This window comes from Podarcis muralis, chromosome 1, assembly GCF_964188315.1.
Source record: "Podarcis muralis chromosome 1, rPodMur119.hap1.1, whole genome shotgun sequence".
Taxonomy (NCBI): Eukaryota; Metazoa; Chordata; class Lepidosauria; order Squamata; family Lacertidae; genus Podarcis; species Podarcis muralis.
In genome coordinates, this window is record NC_135655.1 from 109,043,025 (window position 1) to 109,059,899 (window position 16,875).

The window sequence follows — 16,875 nt, forward strand, 5'->3', positions numbered from 1 at the left end:
TTACGGGTATAAACTATCTGGCTCCTTGCTCTGTGTTCTGTCTATTTACAATTCTTACAAGAAGGCATAGGCCTATGACTGCTGCATCTGTTAATATGAGATAAAAGCAGGCAAGATCAAGATTATCTCAGAATGTGTATATACTATAGTGCAGATAAATAATATCGGAACAAACTACCTTGTTGAAGTAATGGAGGCTATGGATGAATTGCACCAGTTCTAATTCATAGAATGTAGGAGGCTGCCTTCTACCAGGTAGGCCCATCTAGCCTATTATTGTCTACACCGACTGGTAGCAGCTCTCAAGCATAACAGGCTGCGGACTCTCACAGCCCTGCCTACAGATGCCAGGAATTGAAATTTGGACCTTCTGCCTGAAAAGCAGATGCTCTACTACTGAGCAATGGCCCTTCCCCAGTATGTTGACTCACACTGTTGGACATTAGTTTTCTTCTCAGGTAGATTAGAAATTTGAGCTCCTGCTGCTTAGCACTTGGGAGGGCTGAGTGAACTATATAGAATGAATTCAAGGAAACCGTTTTTTTTAAAAGAAACAACTAATTTTATCCCCTAAAGATTGAAAATGAGTATCAAGAAATGGCCTGGCCTTCTGCAGCCTTTTCCTCTTCTGCTGAAGTGGCTTCTGCAAATAGACAACAAGGAATATATATGGCGAGGGAAACCGAGTGCACATCTGCTGCCTCAGCTGCAGCTTATAGCTGCTCTTCCAAGTATGCAAGTACAGAGGAGTTTCCTCCTCCACCTTCTCCAGACTTACTACAGGCTCCACCTGAAATGACAGAGTTTTCCCAGTCCCCTGAATCCTCTCCCTCTCCATCAAAGCAGCCCCTTCCCAAAGATCTGTATTCCAAGCAAAGAAACCTTTACGAATTAAAGCGTTTGTACAAACACATCCACCCAGAATTGAGAAAGAATTTGGAAAAAGATTACTTCAATGATATTTCTGATATCGTGTCTAGTGACACTGAAACAAGCAGCTCAGCTGCAAGAGATGTACGCCAGGCGAGGTACGTCTTTGAAAACACAGAGAGCAGCCCTCAGAAGTGCATGAGCCCAGAAAGGGAATATCTGGAGTGGGATGAAATCCTCAAGGGAGAGGTCCAATCTATGAGGTGGATCTTTGAGAATCAGCCTCTGGATTCCATCAAAGATGAATCTCCTGACCCGGACAATGTTAAAAGCATTGCCAGTCAAGAAATCATTGCAGGTGGGGATGTTAAATATACCACCTGGATGTTTGAAAACCAGCCCATTGATGCACTGGGTGGACATTCTTCAGACAACACTGAAAGCGCAGACAGAATTCCTGAATTGGCTCGAGGCGATGTCCGCACAGCTGCATGGATGTTTGAAACTCAGCCGCTGGACTCAATGAATAAAATTCACCATGAGAAAGACCAGGAATCCAATGAAACCTCTGATGAGGAGATCACTGGTGGAGATGTGAAAACGGTGAGGTATATGTTTGAAACACAACATCTGGATAGCATTGGACAACTTTATTCAGTGGATGAAGCTAAGCTGCTGCAGCTCCGATCTGAATTACAAGAGATTAAAGGCGGTGTGAAGAGAAGTATAAGGCATTTTGAAACTCTACCCATGTATGTTATTAGAAACAATTTGGGCCAAATGCTAGAGATTAAAACTGTCCACAGAGAAGACCTTGAGAGAGGAGATGTCAGGACAGTGCGCTGGATGTTTGAAACGCAGCCTTTGGACATGATCAACAAAGATTCCTTGGAAATCAAAGTTGTCCGTGGAATCTCCATGGAGGAGGGTGTCAAAGGTGAAGTAGGCAGGGCAAAATGGCTCTTTGAAACCCAGCCTTTAGATGCCATTAAGGAGGAGACTGAAGAAACTGTGGTGGAAAAAGAAGTCATCCTAGGCACTGATGTCTGCAGAAAATGCTGGCTTTTTGAGACTCAGCCTCTTGACACTCTAAAGGAAAGTGAAGATGAAAATCCTCTACCCACAGAAGAAATAATCGGAGGTGACGTAAATACCACAAAACACTTGTTTGAAACACTGCCAATGGATATGCTGAAAGACAGCCCAGATGTTGGGAAGCTTCAGAAAATGGCTGCCACTGAGGAAGAAAAAGGGGATGTGAGGCATCAGAAATGGATTTTTGAGACTAAGCCCCTTGAACAGATTAGAGAAGAAAAGAAAGAAGTCATAAGAACTGTGAGACTGGAGGAAATTGACAAGGGGGATGTGAGCAGCTGCAAACATGCATTTGAAATGTGCCGTTTCAGAAAACACGACGACTCATGTAAAATCCATGTGGAAGGTGTAACAAGAGGTGCTGTAAAATTAAACAAAGGTCTTTTTGAAACAACTCCATTATATGCCATCCAAGATAGGCATGGCAAATATCATGAAGTTAAAACAATTCGACAAGAGGAAGTCGTGAGAGGGGATGTCAGGAACTGCAGGTGGCTCTTTGAGACAAGGCCCATTGACCAGTTTGATGAGAGTATTGAAAAAATTGAGATCATCAAAGGGATCTCCTCACAAGAAGTACAGTCAGGTGATGTGAAAACAGCCAAGTGGCTGTTTGAAACTCAGCCCCTTGACTCCATTAAATACTTTAGCAATGTGGAAGATGAAGAAAGCACAGAACAGACTGAGACAACTGAAATTGTGAAGGGGAATGTTAAAACATGCAGGTGGTTATTTGAAACCCAGCCAATGGAATCTCTATATGACAAAGAGACGGTCACGACAGACAGTGAAGAAATCCGCAGAGGAGATGTCAAGACCTGTACCTGGCTCTTTGAAACTCAGCCTCTCGATGCAATAAGGGAAGAAGCAGAAACAGCCATAAAACTTCACACTGTGGAGCAGGAGGACATTCAGGGAAGTGACGTCCGCACAGCTTGTTTCCTTTTTGAGACTGAAAACCTAGAAAATATCCAAGGAGAAGAAGAGAAAGAACTCAAGCGGGTGGTGGAAATTGACATCCAGCCTGGAGATGTCTCCACCATGCGGTATAAATTTGAGAATCAATCGTTAGACTCAATAAATGTCAGCTCAGAGGAAGTTGTGAACAAAATTAAAACCATCCAAAGTGAAGATATACAGAAAGGGGATGTTTTGCGCTGCTGTTGGCTTTTTGAGAACCAGTCAATTGACGAAATAACAGACCACCAGGAAGACAGGACCGCAGTTAAAACTGTTACAGACATACAAGGTGGAAATGTGAGGAAAGGATGTTTCATCTTTGAGACGTTCTCTTTGGACCAGATTAAAGATGAATCTTCTGTAGATGTCAGCACCAAGAAAACCATAAGTGAAGAAGAAATAGCCAAAGGGGATGTGAAAAGCTACAGAATGCTCTTTGAGACCCAGCCACTTTACGCAATTCAAGACAAAGAAGGGTATTATCATGAGGTGACTACCGTGAAGAAGGAAGAAGTAATTCATGGGGATGTACGTGGAACGCGGTGGTTGTTTGAAACAAAGCCTTTAGGATCGATAAACAAATCAGATAATGTGTATGTTATAAAATCTGTCACCCAGGAAGATATTCAGAAAGGAGATGTTAGTTCGGTCAGATACCGATTTGAAACACAGCCGCTGGACACCATTTCAGATGAGGAAAAATTCATTGTACCCACAGTCGACACTGTGCAGGGTGGCAACGTGAAGGCCAACAAGAAATTATTTGAGTCTGAAGAAAGCCAAGGAGGCATGTATGTAAGAACAGTGAGTGTCAGCGAAATACAGCAAGGCAATGTCAAAACGTCTACTTGGTTATTTGAAACACACACCATGGATGAGATTAGAGGAGAGGGGTCAGAGTATAAAGATGTCAAGACAGTAACAAAGGAGGATGTGCAAGAAGGTGATGTTCAGCATGCAGTGTGGCTTTTTGAAAACCAGCCTCTGGACTCCATTAAGGAAACTGACGAAAACGATACAAAAATAGATAAAGAAGAAATTCCACAGGCAGATGTAAAGACTACGACGTGGCTGTTTGAAACAACTCCTTTCCATGAATTCAATGAAAGCAGAGTTGAAAAGGAAGAAATCATAGGGAAAAGCGTGAAAGAAACTTTAAAGGAACTTTATTCTCACAAAGTCGTAGAATCCCATGGGATCATCTTGGAAGCAGATGAAATTGGCGATGTCCGAATGACAAAATATAAACTCATGAATCAGGAGGCTCCTGAAATACAAAAAGAGGAGATAATCAGAGGAGATTTAGCCAACATCATGTTGAACCTGCTGTCCAAACCAGGCCCCATTGAAAGGGAAACGAAAGTCAATGAAGATGAAAAGGGAAATGTGAATTTAGCAAAAGAGCAACTGCTGAATAGATCAACAGATGTTCACATTGAAAAGGAAGAGGTAGTGAGAGGTGATATACAGCAAGCCATAAAAAACCTGTTTAGTAAGGACAGCTCTGTAAAACGTGGAATTTTAATTCAGGAAAACGAGAGAGGTGATATTAACATGACAGTCTATTCTCTCTTTCACAAAAAGGATAGTGATAAAATTGAGCAAGAAGAAGTGATATGTGGCGATGTGAAGCGTACAATTCATAGCCTTCTCTCTTCTGCAATGAATTATGAAATATCAGAAAGACCTAAAATAGATGATTCAGAAAGGGGAAATGTTCAGTTTTTTACAACATGCATAGAAGCTGGGGCACTAGATTATTTGAGACTACTCCAGACAGGCGAAAACGAAACATTTGCAAGACGCAATCAAGAAGAGGAGGAGGAGGAAATCATCGGTGGTGATGTTGAAGCTACAAAACTGCTGCTTAAGAAAAAGAAGTCTCAAATTCAGCGGACAGTTGAGGAAACTGACATAATCCCTGGAGATGTGTGCAATGCAGTTAAAATCTTTACAACAGAGCCACAAAATACATCTTGTCATGTATGCAAAGAAGAAATTATAAGGGGTGATTTGAAGGCAGCTTTAAATTCCCTCAGCCAGGCCATAAATCAAACAACTGTTACAGAGAAGGAAGAAATTATAAAAGCTGACATCCTTGCAATTCTGAAGTCCCTTAAAGAATCGGCTTCTCAGCTGAAGGAAACAGAAAAGCCTGATGTCATCCCTGGAGATATTAAGCAAGCGATTGAATCTCTGGAGAAAGCAAGAAACACAAAAAGCCAGGTATTGAGAGAAGAGGTTGTTCGAGGTGACCTTGAATCCACACTGAGGTCTTTAAAAGCAGCACAACGGTCTTTCAAGAGCGTCAGCAAAGAGGAAATGGTCAGGAGGGATGTTCAGGTGGAGGCAGAGAGCTTTCTTGAAACTTCTGCAGAAACTAAAACAAAGCTGCAGCAAACAGGCACCGGCCGAGAGATGAAGAGGCTCACCGAACAACTGCATGAGCCACCTCAGCAACTAGTCAAGAAGCAAGTTAATGTAGCTGAAAGTTCACAAAATAATATTGAAGAATGTCACCGGGAACTTCATGAAGGAATGAAGTCTGGGGAGACAAGCGTTCTCACTGGAGGCACCAGAGCAATCCATTCTGTTCAGAAATGGAGCAGCAAGGCACATGAGTCAGATAAGAAAAATGTGAAGTGCTTATCTAATTCCCAGCACAAGGTCACCGAGAAAGGGGATAAGTCCATGAATAAGGTCAGAGTCCAGAACATTGTGAAAAGGGAAGCAAAAAGTCATACAGATCAATATGTGATTGATCAACCTGCTCTTCCTGGCAGTATTCAGAAAAGCGAAAGAACAGAGAAGTCAGAGGGAGGTGGGATGCTGAGGAAAGGCAGTTCATCCGGCGTTGGACCATCTGCAAAGCAAGTAATGACTGGAAAGAAGCAGAATGTGTTCCAGGAATGTAAAGATGAAGAATATTTTGACATGAGCGTTCAGGAGGAGAGGAAAGAAAAATCAAAATTGTCGGCCCGTGAGCACAGCTCTCATCGCAGGGGTGCGGAGCAGCTGGTCAACATGTCAACTGGCGTGATTTCCAAAGCAACTGGTCATGTTGAAGCGCAAGGGGCGCAGCAAGATAGAAAACAATCTCAGTATTCAAAGGCAGTTTGCCAAGAGAAGAAAAAGAATGTTAAGGCGACCCAAGCGGAGGTTTCCATGGCATCAGAGCAGAATATTAAAACCAATAAAAAAGTCAGAGTCACCCAGGAAATGCACAGCCAATTTAAAGAAGCCGAGAGGAAGCAAGACATTATCCAGCAAAATGAAAAATCCACAGTGAAGTTTCAAGGAAAAGCTAAAGTGGAAGCTGCGGCATCGGACTTCAGAGGTGTGGTGAAAAATCCACTGAATCCAAACAAAAACCCCAAAGGCCCAGACAGGACAGAAATTGATTCTCCGCCTCCGCCTCCCCCTCCCCCTTCGCCCCCAATCTCAGTGACTTCATCTGAAGCAGATCTTCCTCTGCCTCCTCCTCCTCCTCTGACTCATTTCATGATGGCTTCTGACAGACAAAGCTTTCCTTCCCCTCCGCCCCCCATAGGACAGGCTAAAGCCGAATATGAACATTTTCCTCCTCCACCTCCGCCCCCTATTGAAGATGAGCATGAATTGGTGGCTTTGGCTTCATCTCCTGTTCCTCAGCCCTTTGCTGTTCATCAGGCAAAGCAAAGGAAAGAACATTTCCTCAAACGTCTAGACAACACTTTGCAGCAGTCGACTCAGCTTCATGCCAGTGTTAAGCCTGGCAAGGCCCCACACAGCAAGAAACATCCTCCAATAGAACTTACGAAAGAGTCAGAAGCACCCCAGCCGAAAACATCTCACAAAGTTCACCCAAGCATTGTCCAGAGGCACCAAGAAAACAATGCCACAAAAATAATGGAAGAAAACATGGAGAGCACAACAACGAGGAATGTTGTTAGCTGTGAAAAGAGAGAAGAAAGAGTTTGTGCAAGGGCTGAAGAGGTTAGAAGGCCGGCATCAGTTATGGAAGTGATCAAGCTGGAGCCCTCGCCATTAAAGAGAACAAGTCCATTCCCGCTTGTCAAATCTCCTTCCCTGCCAGCAGATGTGACACAAGCAAGTCCTAAGCCTTATGTGCGAAAATTCAAAACCCCTTTAATGATCGCAGAAGAAAAATACAGGCAGCAAAGGGAACAGATGGAGCAGAAGCAAACCCAAGATGTTTGCAAAGTGGTTATGAGAAGAAACAGTGAAGCTTCGGGAAGTTCAGTTCAGACAGAGCCAGAACATTGTCTGCCAGTACTAAAACCAGACAAACAGGATCAAACCCCTCTGCCAGGTCTTTTGCCCTCAGCTCCAGATCGGCCCACTCAGCCTGAATGTCAGGGAAAGGCGCAAGTTGTGGTGTCACAAAGCAATAAACTGCAGTCTATGTCAACGGTATTGGCTGCTGAACAGTCTCAAACCATTGTTAGGATCTCAGCAGAGGAACACACTCAAAAAACATCAACGCGTGAGTCAGAAAACCTAACAAAGCACTGTGTGTCTTCTCAGAAGGTACAGACCCATGAAGAACGTCCTATGCATGCAGGAGAGCAACATAAAAATGTGGAGCATTTGCACATGCCCAAAAGCAAACTGGTCTCCCCTACTTTCAATGTAAGAACCGTCAAGCTTCCCACCTTAGAACAAAGTTCATATGAAACCCACAAGGAGTCTGAGATGCATAAAAAGCAAGAGGGAACTAGCCTCCAGAATGCTGTGAAGCAAGAAGTTCAAGAGAAACAGAAAGACAATGTAAGCAATTCTATCAGAAAAAAGCAAAGCACCACAAAGACAAATAACCAGGTGAACGTTGATGAGAGGATGCATGTGGGGAAAGGACTCCTAAAATATACAGAAGGCAAGCAGGACGGAAGAGAGAAAGATTCAAGTGAAGGGAAGCAAATATTAGTTCAAAGAAAAGAAACAGGGACAGAAGAAATGAAGCAAGAAAGAGTCTCCTTGGCTGTGGAAAGAAAGCAGAAGCAAGTCATCGCTTGCCCCAAGGAAGAGAAAGTAATAATCCAAAGAAAACAAGACGAGGTTAGCAATAAATCAGAGAAAATGGTCAAGCAAAAGATAATTGATATGCATCAGGAGTCACAGACATCTATCTCACAGAAAGAGAAAAGATTTGTTTCAGAAACAAATGCCCAAAATAAAAAACTGTCCCAGAAAACTAGCAGCCTACAAGGAAAGGAATATGCCCAGGAAAAGTCCACACAGCAGAAAAAAGGCCTTTTAAAGGCAACAGAGATGAAACAAGAGCTGGCACAGGAAAAGACATTATCATCCATTTCACCAGGAGGATCACTGCAGAGTAACGAGAAAAGCCCAGTCGATATATTAGAGTTTTTGAGGAAACGTGAGGAAGTACAGCAGGTGTTGTCCAGAGTGAAGGAGTTTGAAACTGAGCCGAATAAAAATGGGCTCAAAACATTACAGGCATTCTTAAATGTCATTCCAGAGTGGTTGGTAGAACAAGACAGGAAGCAAAACTTAGCTTACTTCACACAAGGGAATGATGTTGAGAAGATGAAAGAAGAGTTATCGCTGATTAAAGATCAAGCCACCAAAATGCTTGGATCCTTTGAGGAGGCCATCCAGACAGCCATGAATTCCACAAAACCCCAAAAACCGAGAAAAGAGTTTCCTAAAGTTGGGGGATCATTGCAAAAGATAGCTAAAGTAAGCATTGGTTCAAGCAGGAAAGAATCACAGGAGACTAAAGAGATGATCAAAGACACAAGGGCACATCGAGAGGTGAAACAGCAAGTTAGTGAACACAGGTTTTCGGAAACCAGAACTTCTTCACCCTCAACCCTAAGAATGAGAGCACCTTCACCTACTTACATTACAATTGAATCGAGATGCATTGAATCTCCTCTCAGGGAGGTCTTGTCTCCTGTTCAAAGGGAAAGTACCCCGGTTCCACCATCACCACCTCCCAGGTCTACTACACCAACGTCTAAGGTGCAGCGGCCAGCTGCCTGCCTCTCCCCCTCTCCTCCAAGAAGCCGTTCTGAGCAGCTGGCCAAGCTTAAAGACACCACAGTAAAACTCGCTCAAGGAGCAACGCAAAACCGATCAGTAACCCCAGTTCCTATTGTGGAAAAGAGGTCAGAGATAGTGAAATCTCCTGCAACACTCCGCCGACAAATCAAGATTGAGGCACGGCAATCTGATGTTTTAACTTCAAAAACGTCGTCCGTAAATGAATCCCTAATAACTGCTGGTACAGTGAAAAAAGCTAGTGAAGAATCCAAAACAAACAAGACTCACATCTCCAAAAAGGGAGGAAACATTCCAGAAGGCTTAGAGCCACATGGACAAAATATGGACCCTGTCTGCAGGACTCAAAATATTGAGGTTTCTAAGACTGGTCCCCAAGGTCTTGCGCAGAAGGCCGAAGTCCCTGAATTGATTATTCCCATAAGGAAGGAACTGTCTGCATCTGAAAGATTGGGCAAGGAGAGTGAGGATAAAATACATGTAGTGTTAGGAACACTTCATGATAAGCCAGTGGCTGAGATGAAAACAAAGAAAAAGTATGTTGAGAATGGTGTAATCAGTGGTAAAATAAAAGAAGAAAGGCACAGGGTTAGGAAGGAGGAATTGAGCCAAAGTTCCCAAGAGAGTGAGAAGAGATTAGATAGCTTCCAAAAGTTTCCAGGCAAGTGGCAAAGAGAACCCAAGGAAAACGCACCTTGCAAGCAAAAGCAATGTGCCATTAAAGAGCATCCCTTGGAACCCAGGGTGTGCTTTGATGCAAAGTTCCACACTGAATGCTCCTCCGGCATGGATACATTTGAGAACACCGTCGTGGAATCGAGAACTGCCACCTCCACATCACGAAGTGCAGATGGGATGCAGTCAGGATTTGGCTTCAAGCGTGCACCGCCAACCTATGAAGACGTCATCTCAGGGCATATCTTGGATATTTCTGCTGCTGATTCACCAGAAGAGCTGCTAAGGAATTTTCAGAAGACTTGGCAAGAAAGCGAGAGAGTCTTCAAAAGCCTCGGCTACACCGTGTCTGATGCTGCCGAAGCAGAAGTGAGAAGTAGCTTCCACGAGGAGGCAGAGTTTATCAGTGGTAAATAAGCATGCAGCGTGTGAAACAGGTATTAACAGCTTGGGAAGAGTATGGCGCCATGGCAATGAAACATGGAGTGCAATTAATGTGTCTATTGGAAGAGTGAAGTTACATAACTCCAACTAACAATTCTTTGCTGGTGTTTTCCCCTCCCTCTTACCCCAACTCTCTCTGTGTCTCAGAAATCTTTCTTCTTCCTTCCCTTTCCTTTCCAAAGGCATGTGCTTTGATATATGTGCCAAGTGTGGGACTAACCTAGATTTAGGTTGAAAAAGGCAAATGTTAAATTTGATTTCCGGGAATGACATTCTCCTGAGCACTAAAATTAGAACAAAATAATTAACATACTATGACATTTGTTTTAAGATACTTTTGTTGATTCCTTCAGTTTTAAAAGTATGCTAACCTGTGTGGGTTGTTTTGTTTTGTTTTGCACTTAATTGAATGAAGGTCTTTGGATCTGCATGACGTATAAAATTAATGTGATCTTTTGCAGCCATCATTCTTTTTTTATAAAAAAACGGGGCTAGTGCTTGACTTTTTCCTAGAAGAGTATGCCCATAATGCAGGGGTGTCTTATCTCCAGCCACCTGATGTTGTTGGACTACAACTCCCATCATCCCTTGCCAGCATGACCAATGGTCAGGGATGATGGATATTGTAGTCCATCAACATTCGGCAGGTTAGCTGCCCCTGCCTTACTGCAACTTCATTTTGTTTTATATGTGCAGGCCTTTAAAGAGATTTATAGCCCAACCCTTACAATGTGCTCCGTGGTAATGATCCAATTATAGAAGTGTGTTTAGGGCTGAAACTCAGAATGCCAGACAGAGAGAAAGAAGACATCATAAAATGTTGCATTTATTTGCAGTTCTACTCTGTGGAGTGTGGTATTATTGTCAAAAATGATTCTCCCATAGGAAGGCATTCTCAGTGATGTTTGTGCCAAGGGATGGGCACAAATTGATGGAGCAGGGAAAGGAAGCACAATAATATTGCACTGATTTGGTGAAAACACTTCATTCATACTATTGCAAATACATGTTATAGTGAAGGAGAGACTGAAGACACTAAGAGCAGTAAAAAACATTGTGAAAAGGAGTGGTGAAGTTATGGATATAATCACTAGATGTTATCCAGGTAAATAGTTCCGCTTGTGTAAACACTTTTGGCTGCACCACAGAACTTCCTCTCCCTCTTCTCTGCCTGCACATCCCTGAAATATGTTGTGGCTTTCTCCACAACCATCTGGAACAGCTTTAAGTGGTTCATGGGGTTGGACAGGAAGAAAAGAAGAAGAGTTTGGATTTGATATCCCACTTTATCACTACCCAAAGGAGTCTCAAAGCGGCTAACATTCTCCTTTCCCTTCCTCCCCCACAACAAACACTCTGTGAGGTGAGTGAGGCTGAGAGACTTCAGAGAAGTGTGACTAGCCCAAGGTCATCCAGCAGCTGCATGTGGAGGAGCGCAGACATGAATCCGGTTCATCAGATTACGAGACTACCACTCTTAACCACTACACCACAGGGGAAGTTTAATTGCATTGCCAGAAATGCTTGAACTACCAGAACTTTTTAGGGTGATTACATCTATAGGATTTTGGGATTTCCAAACTCTCTGTTACAGTATACGTAAATGTGAAACCAACTTATGGGCTTGGAACCCATGAATAGGAAACAAAAAGAAGCTCATAGAAAGGGACTTTCCTGGCCCTTTCTCTCCCCTCCCCAACAACTCTTTGGCTTCCCTGGATATTTATTTATTTAAAGAAATTATTAGCCTTCATTCCAAATATTTTCCCACAGTAGTGTACAAGATTTAAAACAATTAAAAACCTTGTAAAATATAAGCAATATAATCAGGGTCATAATAACAGCAATAAAAACATTTCAGGTCATTATATCACAGCTAAGAGACTAAAAACAAAGGGTGATGATATTGATGCCATATTAATCCATTTTAATTGCTATAATAAAAGTGGTGATGGGCTTCATCTGTGAGGGATTTCATCTGATTTACTTGCATGCCACTTTTCCAACAGCAAAGTTGAGCTCAAAGTGCTTCATAGCAATAATATGTACAACATGTCAGTAAATACATCAATGTCAAAAATATAATAACAGAGCAATCTGAATCAGAATAATCTGGTCCCAGGGAAAATCAGAGTCGTGGGACCATCGCCTTACCTAAACCTTTTCTGGCAGAGTTGGGGGCATTTCTCTCTCTCTCTCTCTCTTCCAATTAAATAATGCTAAAAACAGTTAAATTAGCAACCCAAGAACTGTATGAATGGTCTAAATGCAAAAAAAACCCCACAGTGTCAATACATTTAAGCATAGAGGAGCACATGTAAAACATTCACAGATTGTTGTTGTTGTTTAGTCGTTTAGTCATGTCCGACTCTTCGTGACCCCATGGACCAGAGCACGCCAGGCACTCCTGTCTTCCACTGCCTCCCGCAGTTTGGTCAAACTCATGCTGGTAGCTTCGAGAACACTGTCCAACCATCTCGTCCTTTGTTGTCCCCTTCTCCTTGTGCCCTCCATCTTTCCCAACATCAGGGTTTTTTCCAGGGAGTCTTCTCTTCTCATGAGGTGGCCAAAGTACTGGCGCCTCAGCTTCATGATCTGTCCTTCCAGTGAGCACTCAGGGCTGATTTCCTTAAGAATGGATAGGTTTGTTCTCTTCTTGCAGTCCATGGGACTCTCAAGAGTCTCTTCCAGTACCATAATTCAAAAGATTAGCTCAACCTAAATAGGGTATTTCAAGAACAAAATTTCTTTCCAAGACCCATTCTCTCTTCTTCTGGCCAAATGTAATTCAAAAAGAAAAGGAAAAAAATCCAGATTGCAGTCATCTATTCTGGTGTCTTCTTTTTAGCAAGGATGTCTAAGCTGTGCCCCTTCCCCCAGATGTTGTTGGACTACAACTCCCATCATTCCTGAACATTGGCCAAATTTAGCTGGGGCTTATGGAAGTTGTAATCCAACAACATTTGGGGAAGGGGGCACAGGTGAGTCAGCCCTGGTTTATAGTTTCAGTACGCAGGTGGTGGGACTGTGGAGTGGAGTTGGTCAGCTGGTTTCATCCATTCCTGGATGGAACACAGTCCCTCGCAGAGAGCACAGCAATGCAAACCTTGGCAGCAACTTCATTGCTAAACAGCATCAAGCCCCCCACACAAACATACACAAAGGGATCGACATCACTGTAATAATCCACGTTGTCCAAAGAGAACAGATCTGATTCAACAAAGTAAATAACACAAAATGTCTTGGACTATTGATCAACGCTGTTGAGCCAACCCTTTAAAAATGTATGATCTGCTGCCTGCAGAAAATCCCCAATGCAGTGAAAGAGGAAAAACAGGCATTTCCACTGAAATATGTGCTAAGGGGGAACATATGCATTGCCTCCCCAGTGGGAAGGTGTGGGCGAGCTCCGGCTGCAGAAATATGCAGCTTCACTATGCAAGCTCCTGCTTGGCACATGACAGTGAAAATGTAAAAGTAGGAAGCATGAGTCACTCTTCCTCTTGGAATATTAAACTGCAATCTGTGCCTTCCAAGTAAACAGGTGAGCCTAGTCTCCCAAGGATGTATAGGTTACGATGCCACATGGATTTTATTTGGCCCTTTAAACTGGAATCTTAGGTGTTAATTCAATGTGAGTCAAGCATTTCAGCTTTCTTAGTGGTGGCAAAACATTTGGTGCAGAGCTTGAAGGGGGGGAAAATGAGTAATAGCTCTGAGACCCTGTCTTATTTATTTCTAGAAACTGCAACTTCAGGGAAAGGAAACGTGCCTACTTTGTCAAAAGAGAGTCTATCCAATGGAATGCCTGGTTGCCGACAAGCAGACCTTTCATAAATCATGTTTCCGGTGTCACCATTGTGGCAGTAAATTAAGGTAAGATGAAGTGAACAATTAACACGTTGACATACAAATACTGTCATAGCCGGCATCTGTTTTCATATGAGTGATATCCTAGAGAGTGGGTCAAAAGTCAACAGACCGGGAATTCCTGCCGAATTCTAGCACCGAAATGGTCGTTTGGCAGGTCACTTACTGTAAGCTCTTTCTCTTTGGATATTTCCATCTAAAGGAGGGGGAGGGATATTGGTTCTCCATATTTTAGAACTTGTCAGAACTGGATGCAAAGTGCGATGTAAGTCTTATAGGTAGAATCAGAGCGACAAGAATAATTGGGTGGATCTCTCCCCTGGAAATTATTTTCCGTTTGCTATGTTTGCAAAATAATATTGCACATGGACACTAAATATGCCACGTTTCCCAAGGAACTCATAATATTTATTTAGTTGAAAGATTCATTACTTGTCCTTCAACAAAAGGCCTCAGGACAGCTTACAGTAATACAATCATGCAATTAAAAAACAAAGAAAAGAAATATATCAGTTTATGTATGATTATTAAAAAAAAAAACCAACCATGTAAAATGATTCCAAGAAAAAGCAGCAAAGTATAGATCAATGAAAAGAGAAGAGGTGCGCTGCACTGCTCTCCTTGCCACATTGCCCATTCCCATTTGGCTCCCAGGAATAGTAGTGATGTGGCTGGACAGCCTCACCACGCTTGCACTGCTGTGCTGTATTTCAATCCGCTGCAGTTAATCAATACTTGTGTAATGAATCTGAAACACACCTTGGTTTATCTGAAAAGTGTTCAAGCAGAAAGTACAAATGGGTTGTGGTTCCTCTTTCCACACTTGGGGGGTCATGTATGAAATGTCCGGCTCACATACCACGCAAGGAAATGTGTGGCTATCAGATGCAAGGTCTGATGTTCCTTGATGTAGTGATCACACAGGGTCCCCGGACGTTTAACGGTCTATTGATCCCTGTGCCACCACTGTGCTCGCTTCCCCGCTGCCACCAACCTGTTACTCTCGTGTAAAACACTGAGTCCAGACAGTTGTTAAAAGTGAACCAAATAAACAAGTTTATTTTACAAACATTAACAAGTTTATGGTTTCTCAGATAATATTCCTGTCAGTATCTTAACTTCAGTTTCTTTACTGGCCTATTCCTTCCTAATACCTTCTGACTGATTATCTCAACTGTTTGACTGACTCCTCTTAACAAATTCTCTCACTCTTTCACACCAGACTAGCCCAACCCACAGATTTATCTTCTCTGTCTCTTTTAATATGTTTTTCTAAAGCGGGTGTCTTCAGCCTTTGGAGACCCATGACCTACTTTTAACCCAAACAAAGAACAGTAGAATTGTGGTGTTGGACCTTGAGGATCATCTAATCCAACCCCCTGCAATGTAGGAATATGTAGCTGCCCCATGCAGGGATCAAACTTGCAACCTTGGCATTGTCAGCACCACCCTCTAACCCACTGAGCTATCCAGGCATGCATATGAGGACTCATTTCTTCTTCTTGTGGCCATATATTTGCATGGTGGTGGTGCTCCTGTTGCAACCTCCTTTGGATCAGGCCACAACCCAATAGTGAGTTGAAGACTGATCCGTCAAAAGAATAGGCACCTTCAACCTACTCTTATTCCACACTGCCTCACAAAGAACAATTTCTATCTAGTGCTGCACACTGCTATGGTTTGTGCCACTTCTTGCACAGGAAGATAGCAGATGGCCCTGAAAAACCAATTTCCACATTTAAAACAAAGTTATAAAACCAAGATTGAAAGTGAATGTTATATCACTTGCTAGTAGACATAATCTGTTAGAATACATCGATTCTATAATCTCTGAGAATACATTAAATAAAATGCATTTATTATTTCTTTTCTAAAATGATATGAGTTAGGGCCATATTTATAGAAACTGTTATTTATAGGTACTTAAAATGTCAACTGAAATTGGATATTCTTGGAGCATTTGTGATAGATAGATGCCATAAAACACTTTCTCTTTGATTTGGCAGCTTGGGAAATTACGCTTCTCTCCATGGAAAAATATACTGTAAACCCCATTTTAAGCAACTTTTCAAATCCAAAGGAAATTATGATGAAGGTTTTGGACACAAGCAACATAAAGAATTATGGATTCCCAAAGATCAAAAAGGTCCCATTGGCTGTGTTCGTGCTCAAGAAGTCCATCCACCCATCTCAAAGACAGATAAACCAACTGATCAAATTTCAAATTCTGGCAGGCGGCGAGGGCATCGTGAAACTTTGGGTGAGAATTTAAAACAAAACACAGAGTGGGGAAAACTAAACGTCACATGGCCTCCTTCTATGGAAACACCCAAAAAATCCTTTTCTATTGAGGAGGAGGTTAAAGTGAATAAACCAAAATGGCCGCCAGAAGTTCCTGAACAAGAGGCCGTCAGGACCTGTCTAAATCCATGTGTGGGTGACCGAAACCAGCATCAACTGGCAAATGGCGATGACTATATTTGGGAAACCAAGGAGAAAAAGAGAGGTGAAACTGTTGACTCGCAATCAAATGGCCAGCCCTTTCCTACTCCTGCATCTCAGGGAGTGGAAGCCACAAATACCAGTATGACAAGGACATGCGAAGTAGGCAAAAAGGGGGGAAATGAAACTAGGCAAGGGAAAACAAGTGAAGCTGAAGAATCAGAAAAGGAGAAGGAAAGTGGAAAGAATGTGAAAGAATGTGGTAACACGACTATGAAGGGTACTGAAAAGGAGATGAATAGAAGAAATAGCAAGGCTGATGTTGCGGAAGTTATACCAGTTACTAACACAGATGAGGACATCATATTGCCGAATAATAAGGATATCACTTTCAACAGCAGCAATAACAACAACAACAACAACAACAACAACAACAACAACAACAGTTGTATATCCGCTTTTCCGCATCAGAACATTGGGAGACAGGAAGTA

At 42.5% G+C, this 16,875-nt stretch overlaps 1 protein-coding gene across 3 annotated transcripts in view; it reads left to right on the top strand.

The window, feature by feature from the left end:
* XIRP2 (xin actin binding repeat containing 2) overlaps positions 1-16,086 on the top strand; it is a 95,480-nt gene extending 79,394 nt beyond the window's left edge. For 2 of the 3 annotated variants that reach the window (XM_077936938.1, XM_028747690.2), the window contains exons 7-9: positions 577-10,036; positions 13,814-13,947; positions 15,948-16,086. In XM_077936938.1, the coding sequence (XP_077793064.1) occupies positions 577-10,036; positions 13,814-13,908 (9,555 nt within the window). In that variant the 3' untranslated portion in view covers positions 13,909-13,947; positions 15,948-16,086. Of the gene's footprint in view, positions 1-576; positions 10,065-13,813; positions 13,948-15,947 lie in introns of those variants that run through there. The other variant, XM_028747680.2, reaches the window with a different exon arrangement.
* Positions 16,087-16,875: the final 789 nt, after the last annotated feature.